The sequence below is a fragment of the Hemiscyllium ocellatum genome, chromosome 33 (genome assembly GCF_020745735.1).
Source record: "Hemiscyllium ocellatum isolate sHemOce1 chromosome 33, sHemOce1.pat.X.cur, whole genome shotgun sequence".
Classification (NCBI taxonomy): domain Eukaryota; kingdom Metazoa; phylum Chordata; class Chondrichthyes; order Orectolobiformes; family Hemiscylliidae; genus Hemiscyllium; species Hemiscyllium ocellatum.
In genome coordinates, this window is record NC_083433.1 from 13,590,158 (window position 1) to 13,612,167 (window position 22,010).

At 45.9% G+C, this 22,010-nt stretch overlaps 1 protein-coding gene across 3 annotated transcripts in view; it reads right to left on the reverse strand.

Annotated features, from left to right (window-relative positions):
• The window catches only part of LOC132831157 (complement C1q tumor necrosis factor-related protein 1-like), a 59,343-nt gene that overhangs the window by 11,428 nt on the left and 25,905 nt on the right, over positions 1 to 22,010 (reverse strand). For all 3 annotated transcript variants that reach the window (XM_060849162.1, XM_060849163.1, XM_060849164.1), the window contains one exon: positions 5,328 to 5,589. In XM_060849162.1, the coding sequence (XP_060705145.1) occupies positions 5,328 to 5,589 (262 nt within the window). The remainder of the gene's footprint in view (positions 1 to 5,327; positions 5,590 to 22,010) is intronic.

The window sequence follows — 22,010 nt, forward strand, 5'->3', positions numbered from 1 at the left end:
GTGTGGGGTAGGAGAAAGTAAGAAAGACATAACCAGGAGATTAGAATCTCCTCAGTTGAGGATAAAATAGAAGAAAAAAATAAGGAGATACCTTTTAATTGTCTATCCTAACGAATCTTCCCAGTGTTGTTACAGTGAGTAGCCCAGTGGCAGAAGAAAGTGTGGCAGTGTGGTACGGTGGCTCAGTGATTGGCACTGCTGCCTCAGAGTGTCAGGGACCTGGGCTCAATTCTACAGTTTCCCTGTGTCTGCGTGGGTTTCCTCTGGGTGCTCCAGTTTCCTCTCACAATCCAAACATATGTGGATTAGGTGGATGGGTCAGGCTATATTGTCCATAGTGTCTAAGGATATGTAGACTAAGTGGGTTAGCCATGGGGAATTCAAGGTTACAGGGACAGGGTAGGGGGTTGGGTCTGGGTGGAATCCTCTTTGAAGGTACAGTGAAGTCTCAATGGGCTGAATGGCCTCGTTCTGTAGGTATTCTCTCACTTTAAATAGGAAAAGCTTTGGCCTATAAAGCCTATTCTGGCTAACTGGCCATACTTAGTGTCTTCAGTCATGGGCCTTCTTTCATTGAGAAAGGCGAGCAAGTGTTGACCAGTCTTCCAAAATCCCATATAATAACTTCCTTAATTTCACCTCCATTGGATGTTCAAATTTTGCCATGCTGTCTTCACCTAAAAATGATTTAATTAGATTCCCTAAACTGTGGAAACAGGCTCTTCAGCCCAACATGTCCACATTGACCCATTCCAATAACCTATAGGTACCTCTGACTAATGCACCTAACACTATTTTCCATTTAGCATGAGCTGACACACACATCTTTGGATGGTGGGAGGAAACCCATGCAGACACAGGGGGAGAATGTGCAAACTCCACACAGACTGTTGCACAAGGCTGGAATTGAACTGTGAGGCAGCAGTGCTAACTACTGAACCACTGTGCCACCTTTAATTGTCAACATCCACAAGTTTTGGTTTGTCTGCAGGTACAAGCTGAAAGCTTGTGCTATTGACTGAGAAAGCTAAAGAACATCACACTACTCTGCTCGACCCTGACTGATCCCTGTTCAGGAGTTGACGTTTGTCTTGTGGTTCCCAGAAGGCTGTAGTAGTTACACTGCTCAATAGGAGTTTAGGTCAAGAATGTTTTAAACATCCCAGGAGGTTTAACCAACGAAACCTGTCAATGCCAGACTGGTCCTGTATGCCTCAAAATGGAGGTCCAGTACAACCAGTACAGGCATTTTTTCTATATTGCGTCAGTTTCCTTCCTATGCTATCCCGCACTATACAAGAATCATGCAATACAAGTATGGGTTAAAGTGTTGGCGCATTTGGAATGATGTGTACAGTTCTGGTCGCCACATTACCAAAAGGATGTGGACGCTTTGGAGAGAGTGCAGAGAAGGTTTACGAGGACGTTGCCTGGTATGGAAAGTGCTAGCTATGAAGAGAGGTTGACTAAGTTAGGTTTATTTTCATTGGAGAAACGGAGATTGAGGGGGGACCTGATTGAGGTTTACAAAATCATGAAGCGTATAGACAGAGTAGATAGAGATAAATTTATTTCCAGGGTGAAGGATTCAATAACGAGAGGTCATGCTTTCAAGGTGAGAGGTGAAAGGTTTGGGGGATGGGGGGTGTACATGCGGCAAATACTTTACACAGAGGGTGGTAGGTGTCTGGAATGCGTTGCCAGCGGACGTAGTAGAGGCAGGCATGGTCGATTCATTTAAAATGCGTCTGGACAGATGCATGAGTAGGTGGGGAGTAGAGGGATACAGATGCTTATGAATTGGGCTACAGGTTTAGACAGTAGATTTAGATTGGCTCAGGCTTGGAGGGCCTGTTCCTGGGCTGTAAATTTTCTTTGTTCTTTGTTTTTGTTCATTGTGGCAGCTCAGTGATACAGCATTCTCAAAGTGCATGGTAATATGGTTAGGGGCTGGTGAATCCTTGCAATTCTTCACTCCAGGATCCATGGAAACACAGTCATTGAGCTGGTTTAAGAGGGAAATCGAACAATTTCTGGAGACTGACTGTAATGAGGCAAAAAAGGAGGCAGTGCAGAAAAGTGACATTGAGGTAGATCATCATCTAACTGAATGGGAGAGCGCAATGGGCTGAATGGTCTACTTCAGTTCCAATGTTCCTAATCCCCAATATTTTTCAGAATAATACAATGCCTAGCGGCACCCACTGTTTCAACATCAGAAATGATGATTTGGCTGGCTTCCCCAAAGCACTGTGAGTTTGACAATGATTATGGTGGGGGTACGGTGTGTGGGGTGGGATGGGTGGTCGTGGGAGTGGTATACTGAGGGACGGTCATGTTCACTGGTGTAATGTTGTCCAAGCTGTAACTTTGTGGGATGGTGTGTGTGTGTGTGTGTGTGTGTGTGTAGGGGGGGAGGGGGGTTCATGGTAGAGACCTCGATGATGTAAAGGTGATCACTGAGAAGGAGGTTGAGCAGGGTCAGTAATTTAATTGTAGCCGATGACTTAATGATGTTGGTTGAGGGATAGCCATTGGGCAGGGAAGATGTCTTGCCAGCTATTTTCATCTTGAAAGCCCTGAGTAAATTACCCACGCTGAACTTCCCCTGTTCAAGTAGAGGACAGAACATTGGCAAACTAGCGCTGTAATAATTATTAAATCTCTTCCAACTCTGCTTTCCTATCTGCATTTGTACAACAAGAGGGAAATCAGCTTTACGTTTAAACTCACGTTTCTATTAATCCCTGTGCTGCAGGAAACAAACAGATTTCAACTAGTTTAGCCACCGTGTTCTCTAACAGTGAGGTAACAACGAGAGTCCGTTGTAAACCCACCGGCACAAGAACTCTACAGGTCAAAGCAAGGAATGATTAGATTGAAAATAGAATGGTGTTTCTGTAGTTGGGGGTCTCTGAGTTCAGGTGCTGAGTGGTTCACTGAGGACAGCAGTAATTAACTGGGGTAAAAAATGAGGTCTGCAGATGCTGGAGATCACAGCTGCAAATGTGTTGCTGGTCAAAGCACAGCAGGCCAGGCAGCATCTCAGGAATAGAGAATTCGACGTTTCGAGCATAACTGGGACAAACACTGCATAGCATCTTTCACACCCTCAGGATATTAAAGCAATTTGCAATAAATCAATTCCTGCGGTGTAGCCACAAAAACACCAGCAGGTAATTTGATCACTGTCTCATTATTTGTTTTAATGATGTTGGTTGATGAATAGCTGCTACAGGGAGGGAGAATTCTTCAGCTTTTTCCCACAAATAGGGTCACATGATCCTTTGTTTCCAACTGGGAGGGGCTCAGCTTGATGTCTCACCTGAACGACAGCACCTTCCAACTGTGCAGCAGTCCCTCAGTATTGCGCTGTCTGTGTCAGACTTCAGGCTAACGTTTCTAAAGTCAGAATTGAACTCATAACCTTTGGACTCAGCTGGGAGGTCAGGGGAAGGCATTGATGATAATTCAATGCTTTAACTGAGCTGAGGCTGATATTTCCTATTCAAGAATGTATTTACGTACCTCTAGAGAAGGTGGGATTTGAACCAAGGCCTTCTGGCTAAGATATAGGGACACTGCCACTGCATCACAAGAGTCCCTAATGAGCCATGGCTGATTTTTATTTAGTTTATTTTTAAATTAAACTGTTCAGAAACATTATAACATGTCTGGATGGGCACTTGAACCCGGGCATCCTAGCTCAGTGGTAGGGACACTACCCTATGCCATTATAGACCTCAATGGAGCGTAATGATCTGTTTAACCCTAACTTTCTTGCACTTGTCAATTTAAACCAGGGTCTCCATCAGTGATGAAAATGTAAGGCCAATTCCAAACAGATTGGAAAATTCAAAGCGCTACTGACTGTGGCCGTATAACTTGGAGTGTGTGGGATCTCAAGTGCTGCATTGAAAAGATAACAGTGCAGGACTATGGAGAAGGAACAGGGTGGGAGATGATGTGGTGAGAGGGTGTGGGTATGGGAGATGAACTGGAGAGAGCTGGCACATACTAAATGGGTGAATTGCCCTCCTGTAGCCCCTTATTCTTGCATTCCTTGTGTAACATGTTACTGGGGGTGGGCTTAGCTCAGTAGGCTGGATGGCTGGTCTGTAATGCCAACAGTGTGGGTTCAATTCCCATCACCAGCTGAGATTAGCATGAAGGTCTCTCCTTCTCAACCTCTGCACTTTGCCTGAGGTGTGATGACCCTCAGGTTAAACCACCACCAATGCTCTCTCTAAGGGAGAAGTTCTATGGTTTGGTGAGACGATGGCCACTTTGCCTTTACTGAAGGCTCACAGGATGTTCAGGTCACTATGGCAACATGTATGTTATGGACTGAAGCTCTGGATAGCGAGCCTTCCTCCTTGCGTAACTGAGATGGAGACTCTTGCTGCCTTGTGAGGTGTGTTGGATGTATTTGCAGGTTGTTTCTCATCCTCTCTGGCCCGATTATGAAGAGATCCAGCATTTCCTTGAAGCTGCACAGCTACACGCACCCAGCCATGGTGACGGCACACCCGATGGCAGCCTTGACTCCTGGTTCTGGTAGTCGCTGCTGTCTACGGATGGCAGGACACGCCTCTGGCAAGAACATTAGAGGGAACACTGAGCACATCTTCCTCGTCCATCAGGTCATCCAACACAGAAACAGACAACTCGGCCCGACCAGTCCATGCTGAACTGTCGTCCAGTTATAGGAAGGATGCTATTAAGCTGGGGAAGGTACAGAAGAGATTTTCGAGTAAAAAATGAGGTCTGCAGATGCTGGAGATCACAGCTGCAAATGTGTTGCTGGTCAAAGCACAGCAGGTCAGGCAGCATCTCAGGAATAGAGAATTCGACGTTTCGAGCATAAGCCCTTCATCAGGAATAAGAGAGAGAGAGCCAAGCCGGAAGAGATTTAGAGAGAGAAGAGATTTACCAGGATGTTGCTGGGTATGGAAGGTTTGAGCTATAAAGAAAGGCTGAGACATCTTTCACCGGAGCATTAAAGGTTGAGAGCCATGTTATAGAGGTTTATAAAATAATGAGGGGTATAGTTAGGGTTGATAGTGGTTGTCTTTTTCCTAGGATTTCAAGACCAGGGGGCACATTTTGAAGCTGAGAGGCCTAAGGGTGGGATTTGAACCCTGACCTTCTAACTCTGAGGCGGGGTCACAATATACACAAGACCCCTCCCGTGAAATATATTAATGGAAGCAGCTTTCAAACAAACTACTGAAAATCAAAGGTAACTTTTTCGCCACACGTAACCAAGGAAACATCTACAAATTAGTTCCAGGACTCATAGCTATGAACATAAAATTGGCTATTACCTTTGAGAATGGTGATATTGATGTGCGGATGGATATGAGGCATTGGGTATGGTGGATAATATCCGCTGTGGTGCTGGCCTGGCACTGGGTTGGGTGTTGTCGTCGGATGCATGGGGTATTCATGCGGATTACAACACCGGACGCATCTGTCCTGGGTGGAGGACTCCTCCTCAATATTTTCAATGGACGGGGCTCCAGTTGTGGGCGTCAGACAGATGAAGATAAGGACGTGCCCCAGAAGTCTTCTAGTCACCATTACTAACTGTAACGCACAAAGAGACAGTCAGGGCTGTTGTTAAAGCAATGACAACACTGATGGCATCATGAGCTGTCCAATAATCTTTTCCTCACCCAGCTTCCTACCTGAATTCAGGGAAGACTGAAGGCAAAATGTTACAGCTGCTGGAAATCTGAAACGCAGAGAATGGTGGAAAATCCCAGCAGGTCTGGCAGCGTCTGTGGATGGAGAAACAGAGGTAACATTCCAAGTCCAGTATTATGTTCAGAGTTCTTCAGTTCTGAAGAGGAGTTGTACCAGACTCGAAATGTTAACTCTGCTTCTCTCTCTAGAGACGCTGCCAGACCTGCTGAGATTCTCCAGAATTCTCTCCCTTTCTGTAGATGAGGATCTTCTCTCAAACCATGAATTCTGTTCACTAATATTTCCGATGCTCTTGTTTTTCCATTCCTGCTTTCAGTCAGGTCTGACTTATGTTCTGATGTTAACACTGACTCTGAATCTATACTACATCTCTTCTCTACTTCAGATCGGATATGTAGATTGAGAATTGATGTCCCTGTTCACGTTATCTTGGATTCCTCACCTGACAGAATCGAGGAAGATGAAACTAGGGATTTACAAGTCGGCCATTTTAACTCCAGGCCTCAAATGGCTGATGGGATTTGATGGCACACTAAGCTCCAGGTCAGGAAGGCCGGAATGCAGGGAATAAAGAATATTTGGAGGAGAAAGGAAATGCGCAGAATAAATGCTTCCGTTCTCACTCCTGGGAACTATGACAATATCTGGGGTAATCAGAAGATCCAGGGTTCGGAGCACCCTGAAGAGAGTAATTCCAATCCGATTCTAGGCTGGCCGTTTGTTTTGTTCATTCACAGGTTGTGGATAGCACCAAAAATAACCAAGGCTGAAGATCTTTTTTATTTCAAAAATATACTTTATTCATAAAATATTTTGATGATCTGTACAATTGGTCATGCTATACATACATATATGTTCCATTTCTTTACATACAGAGATCGAAATTAATCATTCAAGTCTGTATGTTTACCAACCATATATTTAGCTAAGGCGTCAGTGGAGCCCAATTACTGAGTGGGCCCCCTGTTCTTCTTTAGACAGGCAGATATTACATGGTGGTCTTTCCCCATCGCGCCTTGGCGGCAGCTGCCCCAAGCTTCAGCGCGTGCCTCAACACATTGTCCTGGACCTTGTAATGTGCCAGTCCGCAACACTCAGTCGGGGTCAACTCCTTCAGCTGGAAGATCAACAGGTTTCGGACCACCCAGAGAGCGTCTTTGACCGAGTTGATGATCCTCCAGGCACTGTTGATGTTTGTCTTGGTGTGCGTGCCGGGGAACAGGCCGTAGAGCACGGAGTCCTGCGTCACCGCGCTGCTTGGGACGAACCTCGACAAACACCACTGCATTCCTCTCCAGACTTCCTTTGCATAGGTACATTCCAGAAGGAGGTGTGTGACAGTCTCTTCCCCCCCGCAGCCGCTTCGAGGGCAGCGTGTGGTGCGGCTGACAGTCCGGGCGTGCATAAAGGATCTCACAGGTAGAGCCCTTCTCAACACCAGCCAAGCCATGTCTTGGTGCTTGTTGGAAAGTTCTGGCGATGAGGCATTCTGCCAAATGGCTTTGACAGTCTGCTCAGGGAACCGCTCGATAGGATCCGGCCTCTCCTTTTCCCGAAGGGTCTCAAGGACACTACGTGCTGACCACTTCCTGATGGATTTGTGGTCAAAGGTATTTTTCTTAATAAACTTCTCCACGAAGGACAGGTGATACGGAACGGTCCAACTACTCAGAGCGCTCTGCGGCAGTGAGGCCAGGCCCATCCTTCACAACACTGGGGACAGGTAGAACCTCAGTACATAGTGACACTTGGTGTTTTCGTACCGGGGATCCATGCACAAATTGATGTAGTCACACACAAAGGTGGCCATCAGGGTGAGGGTGGCTTTGGGTGTGTTTTTTCCCCCGTTGACCAATGCTGGAGATCACAGTGGGTCAGGCAGCATCCATGGAGAGAGAGCAAGCTAGCGTTTTAAGTCTAAGATGACTCTGCATCAGAGCTGATGCTGTCTGACCTGCTGTGATTTCCTGCATTGGTTGTTTGCAGTACAGATTCCAGCATCTGCAGTAATTTGCTGTGGTGTCACTGGCTAGGCCAGCACTATTTGCCCATCCCTAATTACCCACAGGGCAATTAACAGCCAATTACGTTGCTGTGACTTGGGATCATATGTAGATCACATTGGGTAAAGATAGCAGATTTTCATCCCTAAAGGACATTAACGAACCACATGAGCTTTTCTGATGACCATCAATAGTTTCATAGTCACCATTAGACTCTTTATTCTAGCCTTTTGTTTTGAAGGAAACTGGATTGAAATTCCCATGGTCAGATTTGAACCCAGCTCCCTAGAACATTCTGATTAAGGGCTTATGCCTGAAATGTTGACTCTCCTGCTCCTCGGATGCTGCCTGATCTGTTGTGCTTTTCCAGTGCTTGACTCTGATCTCCAGCATCTGTAGTCCTCACTTTCACAAGAACATTGCCTGGGTTCCTGGATGAATAGTTTAGTGGCATGGTGGCTCAGTGGTTACCACTGCTGCCTCACAGCATCAGGGACCTGGGATCAATCCCAGCCTTGAGTGACTGTCTGTGTGGTGTTTGCTCATTCTCCCCGTGTCTGCGTGGGTTTCCTCTGGTTTCCTCCCACGTCCAAAGCTGTGCAGGTCAGATGTGCTAAAATTGCCCCATAGTTGTAGTGGTTCTGTTCGCCGAGCTGGAAGTTTTTGTTGCAAACGTTTCGTCCCCTGGCTAGGAGACATCATCAGTGCTCTGGAGCCTCCTGCGAAACACTTCTTTGATGTTTCTTCCGGTATTTATAGTGGTCTGTCCTTGCCGCTTCCGGGTGTCAGTTTCAGCTGTCCGCTGTAGTGGTTGGTATATTGGGTCCAGGTCGATGTGTTTGTTGATGGAGTTTGTGGATGAATGCCATGCCTCTAGAAATTCCCTGGCTGTTCTCTGTCTGGCTTGCCCTATGATAGTAGTGTTTTCCCAGTCGAATTCATGTTGCTTGTTGTCTGAGTGTGTGGCTACTAGGGATAGCTGGTCGTGTCGTTTCGTGGCTAGTTGGTGTTCATGTATGCGGATTGTTAGCTGTCTTCCAGTTTGTCCTATATAGTGTTTTGTGTAGTCCTTGCATGGTATTTTATAAACTACATTAGTTTTGCTCATGTTGGGTATTGGCTCCTTTGTTCTAGTAAGTTGTTGTCTGAGCATGGCTGTTGGTTTGTGTGCCGTTATGAGTCCTAGGGGTCGCAGTAGTCTGGCTGTCAGTTCTGAAACGCTCCTGATGTATGGTAGTGTGGCTAGTCCTTTTGGTTGTGGCATGTCCTCGTTCCGTTGTCTATCTCTTAGGCATCTGTTGATAAAGTTGCGCGGGTATTCGTTTTTGGCAAATACCTTGTATAGGTGTTCCTCTTCCTCTTTTCGCCGTTCTGGTGTACTGCAGTAGCCACACACTCAGACAACAAGCAACATGAATTAGACTGGGAAAACACTACTATCATAGGGCAAGCCAGACAGAGAACAGCCAGGGAATTCCTAGAGGCATGGCATTCATCCACAAACTCCATCAACAAACACATCGACCTGGGCCCAATATATCAACCACTACAGCAGACAGCTGAAACTGACACCCGGAAGCGGCAAGGACAGACCACTATAAATACCGGAAGAAACATCAAAGAAGCGCTTCGCAGGAGGCTCCAGAGCACTGATGATGTCACCTAGCCAGGGGACGAAACGTTTGCAACAAAAACTTCCAGCTCGGCGAACAGAACCACTACAACAAGCACCAGAGCTACAAATCTTCGCACAAACTTTGAATTGCCCCATAGTATCCAGGGATGTGTGGGCTAGGTGGGTTAGCCATAGCAAATGCAGAGTTACAGAGATGGTTGCTTTTGGAGGATCAGTGTGGACTCGACTGACCGAATGGCCTGCTTCCACACTGTAGGGATTTCATGATAATACCACGAGGCCATCACCTCCAATCCCAGGATGGGAAGCAAATGATTTTGGCTTTGCGGTGTGCTACAGTTCATGCAGGAAGTCGGAGTTGGTTTGATATTCACATTGCAGTCTGGAGCTATGGACAGTGATGGCAGAGGTTCCATTTTCCACCCAGTCGGCCAGGAATCTCTCCCATTCTTGCCAGGAAGATTTGCAGTCTGAGACTCAACCTGTTTGGCTGCATTATGAATGCACTGTCCTAGCCCCACAGGCCCTGGAGTTCACTCAAACCCGGAGGTCCTGGTACAGAGGCATGGACACCACCCACTGTGGCACAAGATCTCCATGAGCTGTTGTTGTAGCAGGAACAAAACAGCACAAAGAGATGTCATCTTACTCGCCAAAACCAAAAGAATGTTGAACATGAAAAATGCTAATCACAACATGATTAAGAGCCTTCCAATTTTAAAGGAAAACTATTAATTCGCAGAATTCCAAACACTAAATGCATTATAACCACCATGTGTCTTCCATTTAGCCGGATGTGTAATGCTAACATCTCTGCACTTGCTGCCAAATTAAGTAGTCTTTCCTTTCATCTGCCCCAGTTCACTTAGCTAGTAATTACCACAAGACCTAATCTTCAGCACAACACTAACCAAGAAAGATGCTGAGGTGGGATTTATTGCAGTGTGGTGGTATCGTGTGAACAGCTGAGATGGACATGTACCAAGTGTGAGTCTGCTGGGAGCTCAAAACTACATTTTCCACAACATTTTCAACCTGACTGCAATTAAAGTTACAAAATCTATCCTGTGTTCACCTCAAGATATTGCTGGAAAAAGAGGCATGCTGTCAAATTAGATTAGATTAGATTACTTACAGTGTGGAAACAGGCCCTTCGGCCCAACAAGTCCACACCGACCCGCCGAAGCGCAACCCAGCCATACTCCTACATTTACCCCTTACCTAACACTACGGGCAATTTAGCGTGGCCAATTCACCTGACCTACACATCTTTGGACTGTGGGAGGAAACCGGAGTACCCGAAGGAAACCCACGCAGACACGGGGAGAATGTGCAAACTCCACACAGTCTGTCGCCTGAGTCAAATCGTCCACCTTGCACAGACATCAGGACAAATGCAAGAATGCCAAATTTCAAAAGGAGCAAAAATGTTTTGTGCACGAGAAAAGGGTGCTGACTGGTAAGTAGATTCTAATTGGTTGAGGTGTTGCCATACAGAAAGCATCAGGGAACTATTGTCCCTCAGGAATTGTTTAATTCATAAAAGGCTCATGGATATGTTCCTTTTGACTGTCAACTACTAATCTTAGAACATGGATATATGCAGCTTCTAGCAAGTGTAGTGAGCCGCATTGCAAATCCATTAGATAACCTTAAATTGGTTGTATATCTAATTCTTATAGACTTAAGATTGATCAGTAAGTGCTGTCCTACTGTAGAATCCAATCTCAGGTTGGACGTTGGATTTTGTAAGTTTGGCTGATGGTCAATGGTCAGTCCTCTGCCCATTGCAAACAGCCAAAGGATTCTGATCCACCTGCTGTTACGAAACTGGCTACTTCCCTGAAATTGTACTGGTGCTAAATTCAAATGCCACTTATCTCAAAGTGTCCATAATGGGCTGTGGCATGTTGCAGTGTCAGCTGTGGTTTTGTGGATAGCACACTCACTTCTATGTCAAAAGTCTGTGGACTCAGATCTCTCACTGCAGAGACCTGAGCATAATATTGGGCTAACACACCAGTGTTGGAATAAGGGACAATTCACTTAAGTCTGAGATGGGGACAAATTTCTTCACTCGAAAGGTGGTGAATCTTGGGAATGCTTTCTCCCATAGGGCTGTGGGAATGTAACCATTAAGCAGTTCCAAGATGGGGTTCAATAATTTTCATGAGAACATTCCGAACTAGGAGCAGGAGTAGGCCATCCGGCCCATCGAGCCCGTTCCACCATTCAATAAGATCATGGCTGATCTTTTCATTGACTCAGCTCCACCTACCTGCCCACTCACCCTAACCCTTAATTCCTTTATATTCAACAATCTATCTTTGCCTTAAAAACATTCAGTGTGGATAGCCTCAACTGCTTCACTGGGCAGTGAATTCCACAGACTCACAACCCTTTGGGTGAAGAAACTCATCCTGAACCCAGTCCTAAACCTGCTCCCTCTTATTTTGAGGCTATGCCCCCTCGCTCTAGTTTCACGCACCAGTAGAAACAACCTCTCTGCTTCTATCTTATATATTCCCTTCGAAATTTTATACATTTCTGTAAGATCCCCCCTCATTCTTCTAATTTCCAATGAGTCGGAAGTGTAATCATGTCATGGAATATAGGAATAGCTGCGGGTAATTGATATTGACATAGGTGGCCCATTTGAGCTGCTTGAATGGCAGCTTGATCGGTAGGAGTTTCATGGTGAATGGTAGGGCCTTAAGGAGTGCAATGGAACAGAGGGACCTTGCAGTTCAGGTGAAAGTGGAGGAGAAAGTGAGGTCTGCAGATGCTGGAGATCAGAGCTGAAAATGTGTTGCTGGAAAAGCGCAGCAGGTCAGGCAGCATCCAAGGAGCAGGAGATTCGACGTTTCGGGCATAAGCCCTTCTTTGAAAGTGGAGTCATGGTTAGACAGGGCAGTGAAGAAGGCTTTTGGTACACAGGCTTTCATTAGTCAGGACAGTGAGTATAGAAGTTGGGAAGTTATGTCCTGCAGTTGTACAGGACATTAGTGAGGCCACACTTGGAGTATTGTGTTCAGATTTGATCACTTTGCTATAGGAAGGATGTTATTAAACTGGAAAGAGTACCAAAGAAATTTACAAGGATGTTGCCAGGACTCAAGGGTCTGAGTTATAGGGAGAGGTTGGACAAGCTAGGACTTTTTTCTCTAAAGTGTAGGAGACAGAGGAGAAGTTTATAGAAGCATATAAGATCATGAGAGGTATGGACAGAGTGAATGCACTCAGTCTTTTTCCCATGGTTGGGGAATCGAGGACTAGGCAGCATCAGTTTAAGGTGAGAGGGGAAAGAATAAAAGGGAACCTGAGGGGCAACGTTTTTACACAGAGGGCTTCGCATATGGAATGAGCTGCCAGTGGAAGTGTTTGAGGTGTGTACATGAACAACATTTAAAAGGCATTTGGACAAATACATGGATAAGAAAGGATTAGAAGGATATGGGCCAAGTGCAGGGAAATGGGGTTAGTGTGGATGGACATTTTGGTCAGTGTGGGCCAAAGGGGCTGTCTCCGTGCTGTGGGACTCTCTGACTCCATGACACAGAAGTATTGAAGGGCGATTGCACTGAAAGGGATAAGAGAAGAGAGCACCCTGTTACTTCAGGCTGCTGTGAATAATGGCCAACTGAATGGTTGGAAAAGAATGGTATACCGTTTTGGATACTTGTGGGGGGGATGACTTACCAGGGGCAAGCAACGAGGTTCAGGCCTCTGGCACGGAGCCTGGCCCCGTTGCTCAGAAGGGTAGGGTGGAGAAAGGTAGAGCAATTGTTCTTGGGGACTCGATAGTGAGGGGTACAGACAGACGGTTTTGTGGGGGCGACAGGGACTCACGTTTGGTATGTTGCCTCCCAGGTGCAAGGGTACGTGATGTCGCTGATCGTGTTTTCCGGGTCCTTAAGGGGGAGGGGGAGCAGCCCCAGATCGTGGTCCACGTTGGCACCAACGGTATAGGTAGGAAGAAGGGTGAGGATGTCAGACAGGCTTTCAGGGAGCTAGGTTGGAAGCTCCGAGTTAGAACAAACAGAGTTGTAGTCTCTGGTTTGTTACCCGTGCCACGTGATAGAGAGTCGAGGAATAGGGAGAGAGAGCAGTTAAATGCGTGGCTACAGGGATGGTGCAGGAGGGAGGGATTCCGGTTTCTGGACAACTGGGGTCCTTTCTGGGGAAGGTGGGACCTCTATAAAAAGGATGGGCTACACCTGAACCTGAGGGGCACCAGTATCCTTGGGGGGAGGTTTGCTAGTGCTCTTTGGGAGGGTTTAAACTAACTCCGCGGGGGCATGGGAACCAGGACTGTAGCTTTAGGGTACAGGACCTTGAGTGTAGGGAGGTTAGGAATAATGCAGCGATCTCTAAGGAGGGTGCCTGTAACCAGAAAGGTGGATTGAAGTGTGTATACTTCAATGCCAGAAGTATAAGGAATAAGGTAGGTGAACTTGCAGCGTGGGTTGGTACCTGGGACTTCGATGTTGTGGCCATTACAGAGACGTGGGTAGAACAGGGACAAGAATGGCTGTTGCATGTTCCAGGGTTCAAATGTTTTAGTAGGATCAGACATGGGGGTAAAAAAGGGGGAGGCGTGGCACTACTTGTCAAAGACAGTATCACAGCAGTGGAATGGACGATGGAAGAGGACTTGCCATCTGAGGTAGTTTGGGCTGAGGTTAGAAATAGGAAAGGTGAGGTCACCCTGTTAGGTGTTTTCTACAGGCCTCCTAATAGTCCTAGAGAAGTAGAGGATAATATTGCGAGGATGATTCAGGAAAAGAGTGAAGGTAGCAGGGTGGTTGTTATGGGGGACTTTAACTTCCCAGATATTGACTGGGAGAGCTATAGCTCGAGTTCATTAGATGGGTCGGTGTTTGTCCAATGTGTGCAGGAGGGTTTCCTGACACAATATGTCGACAGGCCAACAAGAGGGGAGGCTATATTGGATTTGGTTCTAGGTAATGAACCAGGCCAGGTGTTAGACTTGGAGGTAGGTGAGCACTTCGGGGACAGTGACCACAACTCGGTGACTTTTACTTTAGTGATGGAGAGGGATAATCGTGCGCCGCAGGGCAAGAGCTATAGCTGGGGGCAGGGAAATTATGATGCAGTGAGGCATGACTTAGGATGTGTGGATTGGAAAAACAGGCTTCAAGAGAAGAACACTAATGAGATGTGGGGATTGTTCAAGGAGCAGCTACTGTGTGTCCTCGATAGGTATGTACCAGTCAGGCATGGTGTAAAGGGCCTTGTGAGGCAGCCGTGGTTTAGTAAGGAATTGGAGTCCCTTGTGAAAGGGAAGAAGGCGGCATATGTAAAGATGAGGCGTGAAGGTTCAGTTGGGGCGATTGAGAGTTATAAGGTAGCCAGGAAGGAGCTAAAGAGGGAGCTAAGAGAAGCGAGAAGGGGACATGAAAAGTCTTTAGCTGGTAGGATTAGGGAAAACCCAAAGGCTTTCTATAGGTATGTCAAGAATAAAAGGATGACTAGGGTAGGTATCGGTCCAGTCAAGGATAGTAGTGGGAAGTTGTGTGTGGAGGCGGAGGAGATTGGAGAGACATTAAATCAATACTTTTCATCAGTATTCACTCAGGAACAGGACACTGTTGCTGATGTGAATATGGAATCACAAATAATTAGAATGGATGCCCTGGAAATATGCAGGGAGGAGGTTTTGGGAATATTGGAAAGGATGAATATAGATAAGTCTCCTGGGCCTGATGGCATTTACCCCAGGATCCTATGGGAAGCTAGGGAGGAGATAGCAGAGCCATTGGCCTGGATTTTTATGTCGTCATTGTCTACGGGAATAGTACCAGAGGACTGGAGGATAGCGAATGTGGTCCCATTGTTCAAGAAAGGGAGTAGGGATAGCCCTAGTAACTATAGGCCAGTGAGTCTGACTTCAGTGGTGGGCAAAGTCTTAGAGAGAATGGTAAGGGATAAGATTTATGAACATCTGGGTAGGAACAACGTGATCAGGGATAGCCAGCATGGTTTTGTGAAGGGCAGGTCGTGCCTCACAAACCTTATTGAGTTCTTTGAGAAGGTGACTAAGGAAGTGGATGAGGGTAAAGCAGTAGATGTTGTGTATATGGATTTTAGTAAGGCGTTCGATAAGGTTCCCCATGGTAGGCTAATGCTAAAACTTCGGAGGTATGGCATTGAGGATACATTAGAGGTTTGGATTAGGAATTGGCTGGCTGGAAGGAGACAGAGGGTAGTAGTTGATGGATTATGTTCATCTTGGAGCGCAGTTACTAGCGGTGTACCACAAGGATCTGTTTTGGGACCATTGCTTTTTGTTATCTTTATAAATGATCTAGAGGAAGGACTTGAAAGCTGGGTGAGCAAGTTTGCGGATGACACAAAAGTCGGTGGAGCTGTGGATAGTGAGGAAGGAAGTGGTAGGTTACAGCGGGATATAGATAAGTTGCAGAGCTGGGCGGAAATGTGGCAAATGGAATTCAATGTAGCTAAGTGCGAAGTCGTTCACTTTGGTAGGAATAACAAGATGATGGATTACTGGGCTAATGGTAGGCTACTTGGTAGTGTGGATGAGCAGAGGGATCTTGGTGTCTATGTACACAGATCTCTGAAAGTTGCCACCCAGGTAAATAGTGCTGTGAGGAAGGCATATGGTGTACTGGGCTTTATTGGCAGAGGAATTGAGTTCCGGAGTCCTGAGGTCATGTTGCAGTTGTATAGGACTCTGGTGAGGCCTCATCTGGAGTATTGTGTGCAGTTTTGGTCGCCATACTATAGGAAGGATGTGGAAGCTTTAGAACGAGTGCAGAGGAGGTTTACCAGGATGTTGCCTGGAATGGTAGGAAAATCTTATGAGGAAAGGCTGAGGCACTTGGGGCTGTTCTCATTGGAGAAGAGAAGGTTTAGGGGAGATCTGATAGAAGTGTATAAGCTGATTAGGGGTTTAGATAGGGTAGATACTAAGGACCTTTTACCGCTAATGGAGTCAGGTGTTACTAGGGGACATAGCTTTAAATTAAGGGGTGGTAGGTATAGGACAGATGTTAGGGGTAGATTCTTCACACAGCGGGTTGTGAGTTCATGGAATGCCCTGCCTGTATCAGTGGTGAACTCTCCTTCTTTACGGTCATTTAAGCGGGCATTGGATAGGCATTTGGAAGTTATTGGGCTAGTATAGGTTAGGTAGGATTCGGTCGGCGCAACATCGAGGGCCGAAGGGCCTGTACTGCGCTGTATCCTTCTATGTTCTATGTTCTATGTTCTATGGTATTGGGGTGGTGTGACAGTTACAATATCTAACCAAATATTGTGACCATAATCCTCTATTATGGCCAAGTCCCTGCAAGTCATAGGATTATTATGGCACAAAAGGAGGCTGTTGTGTCTGCATTGACTCTCCCTTCATTCAACTTTCTCACCATAACCCTGCACATCATTTCCTTTCAGATAACAGTCTATTTCTATTTTGAATATTTCAATTGAACCTGCCTTACCACACTCTCAGCATTTCATTCTGTACCCTAACCACCCGCTGTGAAAAGATATTTTTTCCTCATGTACTTCTGCACGTTTTGCCAATGACTTAGAATCCATTCAGCCCATTGAGTCTGCACCAACCCTCCAAAGAGCATTCCACCTAGTACCACTGCCCCTATCCTATCGCCCAGCACTTCCCATGGCCAATCCACCTAGCCTGCACATCCCTGGACACAATGGGGCAATTTATCCCGGCCAATCCACGATACCTGCACATCTCTGGGACAGAAGGGACCCACACAGACAAAGGGAGAATGTGCAAGCTCCACACAGACAGTTACCTGAGACTGGAGTCAAACCCAGGCCTCTGGCACTGAGGCAGCAGTGCTAACCACTCAGCCACCATGCCAAGCTACTTATCCTCTTGTTCTCTACCCTTTCGTGAGTGGGAAATGCTTCACCCTCATCCCTCATGAGCTTGAACACTTTGATCAGATTGCCTCTCAGCCTTCTCTTCTCCCAGGAGAACAGTCTTCTCTGATCTCTCCTCATCACTGACGTTCCTGTTCCTGAAACCATTCTCATCTGCACTCTCTCAATGCCTCCTTCCACATCCTTCTCAAAGTTCTGATACCCAGGAGTGCACCCATTTCCACTGCTGAGGACAACCTGGTGTCTTATACAAGTTCACCATCTCCTCCTTAGTACTTCACATCCTGTTAATAAAGTCCAGTTTACTCGATGCTTTATTGACGGTGAACATAAGGTGGAGGTGCTGGAGTTGGACTGGGGTGAAGAAAGTCAGAAGTCACATGACACCAGATTATAGTCCAACAGGTTTATTTGAAATCACAAGCTTGCGGAGCGCTGCCCCTTCGTCAGGTAGAGTCACTTCATCTGACAAAGGAGCAGCACATAGTTATAAGTCATCTCTTGGACAATTTACTGTATGAAAAGGTCCATGAATGAGAATATTAGTGGGTCATGCATGAAGCTATTGAGGACTACAGTTCATAGATAGCCAAGGATATCCACTGTTTTATCAGGAGGGGGTAACAATGTGGTAAATTGTGAAATAATTGTTGCAGATATTTTTGACATCTAACAGAACCTACATCAACTTATAATTTGGAGGTGCCGGTGTTGGATTGGTGAACAAAATTAAAAATCATACAACACCAACTTATAGTCCAACAGGTTTATTTGGAAGCACTAGCTTTCGGAGCACCGCTCCATCATCAGCTGGTTGTAGAGCTCTGAAAGCTAGTGCTTCCAAATTAACCTGTTGGAGTATAACCTGGTGTTGTGTGATTTTTAACTTCATCAACTTATATTCAGTCTTTGGTATCAGAATGCCTCTTTTCGATCTAGACACCCAGGAGATTTGTTTTATTGGACTCTGAATTTAATTAAGGTTTGCTATTGGACAATGTTGTGATTCCAGCTGGTGGTAGCTGTGATTTGTGGGTGACATTTCGATCATGCTACTCAACATCTATCGACCTGAAGATTTCAGGTTGGCTGAGAGAGACCAGGAAGAGCCTGAGGCCTAGGTTCCTCGTACTTGATGTACTCTGACATGGTTAGCACTCACAGTGAGTCAATCTCTTGGCATCTGACTTAATTCCTGGCCTTAAATCATTCCATTTGATGTCACCATGTGCGTGGAGATGAAAGCAGTGTCCAGCTCATAAACAGAAGATGTTTTGAAATGGAATTTCTGTTGGCTCTTGGAATAGAGAATAGTTTTAGAATCCACAAGTTTGATGAGTTTCTTACGATTTAAACTGTCAAACAAATTTGCTTTCTCCCAAAGCTTTGCATAAACGTAGAGACATAGCAGGTAGGAGCAGACGAAGGCCATTCAGCCCTTTAAGCCTGCTCCATTATTCAATTTGATCATGGCTTATTGCCCTACACGGTCCCCTGTTACAACTTGCTCTCTTCAATCCCTTTAGCCCTAAGAATTACAGTTAACACCTTCTTAGAATGATTTAATGTTTTGGCCTCAATTGCTTTCTGTTACAGAGTATTCCACAGGCCCACCACTCTCTGAGTGAAGATATTTCTCCTTATCTCAGTCCTACCCCACATTCTTAGACTGTGACCTCCTGGTTCTGGACTCCCCAGTCAACGGGAATATCAGGAAGAAGAAAAAAAGTTGCATGTGTATAACACCTTGACATAAAGAGATAGTGTCACTGGGTTAACATCCTGGACTTCACTCACTAATGACTTTGTGAGTTTACCGACAACACATGGATTGCAGCTGTTCAAGAAGGCAGCTCACCGCCACCTTCCCACAGGCAACTACGGACAGGCAATAAACACTGCTCCAGATAGCAACACCAGGAGTTAATAAAAGAAATGGTAACTTTAGTCTAATCGCAGCTGTTAAGCATGAGTGGGAGGAGCTAGGTCCTAGTGACATCAGACTATATGGAACTGGAGCCCAAGTCATTAAGGCTCTGGGTAAGATACCCCCTTTACCATCCTCTGCATATAACAATATTCAAAGTCTCATTGTTCACTCACAAGAGTGTAGACTTCACATCAGAAAAAGCATCTCACCAGGACACACCAAAGTATTTTAGTATTTGAATGTTTGAAAAGATTCACAGTCACTGGCAGAAGATTATTCATTCATCTTCTTCAACTTCAACACATCTACGATTCAGCCAAGCATTTTGTTCCGTGCTCATTGATCTACACCAGTCACCAACACGGGTTGAATTCCTGTTCTGGGCTGAGGTTACCACCTTCTCAAACACTGCCTGAACCTGAGCCATGGTCACCCTCAGGTTAAACCACCACCCGTTGCGTCTTTCTAATGAGAGAGCAGGCCTGTGGTCCTCTGGGACTACGGTGACTTTGTGGCCCTTAGACTTCCAACATTGTCAAGGAAACATTCTGACCCTCACATTTAAAACTCTCTGTGTTTTCATCCTCCTCCCTATCTCTGAAACTTCCTCGAGGTCCACAAACCTTCCTGTTATCTGAGTGCCCACTGATTCTGATGTCTGTACCTTTGTTGCACCTGACCATTGATAGCTTAGCTTTGAATCACCACAAATCCAACCTCTAGAGGATGAAGGTCCATCTTGCTTTCTTTCATCTTTCAAAACTCTCCATCTCCCTGACTAAACTTTTGTTCACTCGGACCTATCCTTTTTCATCTTAGCCTCCAGATTTTTGATCCCTCGTCTCTAACACAGAGTCATAGAGATGACCAGCACAGAAATAGACCCTTCAGTCCAAATGTCAGCATTTTTTGTTGGTGTAGTAGATTAGATTAGATTAGATTAGACTTACAGTGTGGAAACAGGCCCTTTGGCCCAACAAGCCCACACCGACCCGCCGAAGCGCCACCCACCCATACCCCTACATTTACCCCTTACCTAACACTACGGGCAATTTAGCTTGACCAATTCACCTGACCCGCACATCTTTATGACTGTGGGAGGAAACCGGAGCACCCGGAGGAAACCCACGCAGACACGGGGAGAACGTGCAAACTCCACACAGTCAGTCGCCTGAGTCGGGAATTGAACCCGGGTCTACAGGCGCTGTGAGGCAGCAGTGCTAACCACTGTGCCACCGTGCCGCCCAGTAGAATTGTTAGAACCAAAAAAAAACTGATTTTGTTCATTGTCAATGATCCTGGTTGTCGCATGACACAATAATGGAATTGTCACACCATACAATGTAGCAGCAGGAGTAGGCCATTCAGCCCATTGACTCTGCTTTGCCATTCAATGAGATCATGGCTGATCTGATAATCCTCAACCCCACTTTCCTGCTTTATTCCCCATAAACCTTGATTTCTTTACTCATGATTTTTGAAACTTGTTTTACGAGCGAGTTTTGAGAAGATTTGTAGCTCAGGTTGAGGCTTTGCCACTGGATGTAGGTTTGCTCGCTGAGCTGGAAGGTTCATTTTCAGACGTTTCGTCACCATGCGCAGCAACATTTTCAGTGAGCCTCCAGACTAAGCATTGCTGACGATTCCTGCTTTCTATTTATATGTCTCGGTTTCTTTGGGTTGTTTTACTAGTCAACATGTTTAGAGATGTTATTACACACCTCAAGAAAAGGTGGGACTAGAATTTGGGCCTCTAAACAAGGGGTAGGGTCACTACCTCTGTGCCATAAGAGGTGCTCTCCCTTATATTTATTCATTTCACCCATCTTTCTAATCAGCCTATTCGGTGATATTTTTTCACACCTATGGAGCAGATTGGACTTGAACCCAAGGCCTCCAGTTCCAGGTTTAGGGATATTACCTCTGTGCCACAAGAGGGCCCCTTTCTTACAGTTTTTTTTTCCCTTACACTAGATGGGCACACACCTCTGGAGCATGTGGCACATGTACATGGGTTCCCTGATCCAGGGTAGAGGCACAAAAGCCCTTACTTCCTGTTTTCAAGTAATTTTTAATCAACCAGTAGACAGATTAGATTAGCCTACAGTGTGGAAGCAGGCCCTTTAGCCCAACAGGTCCACACCAACCCTCCGAAGGATAACCCACCCAGAGCCATTCCCCTATATTTACCCTGACTAATGCACCTAGCACTTTCGCCAATTGAGCATGGCCAATCCACCTGACTCGCACAACTTTGGATTGTGGGAGGAAACTGGAGCACCCGGAAGAAACCCACACCGACAGTCACCCGAGGCTGGAATTGAACCCAGGTCCCTGGTGCTGTAAGGCTGCAGTGCTATACACTGAGCCACCATGTCGTCCCAAATGTCATGACACACCTGAGGAGCATGTGCGACTTGAACCCAGGCCTCCTGGTTAAGGCACAGGGACAGTACCTCAGCGGCATGACAGGCCCCTCCAATACTGATTAAATATCTACTTGATTGTTGACTGTTCATTGCAATCAATCTCTAAAAATCAATTTAATAATGCAAATACTCCCTTACACAATCCCTGTTAGGATTAATGATCACATTAAATTATCAATTGAGGTAAGGTCAGCTGTAGAACACAAATTTCATTAAGTTAATTTTGTGAAATTAAACTAAATTAGACTAAATTCAATTTGTTTCAGATATAAGAACATTGTTGTTAAACTTGAGAAGGTGCAGAAAAGGGTTGGAGGGTTTGAGCTACAGGAAGAGGCAGAATAGCTGGGGCCGTTTTCTCTGGGGCATCGGAGGCTGAGGGATGACCTCAGAGTGGTTTA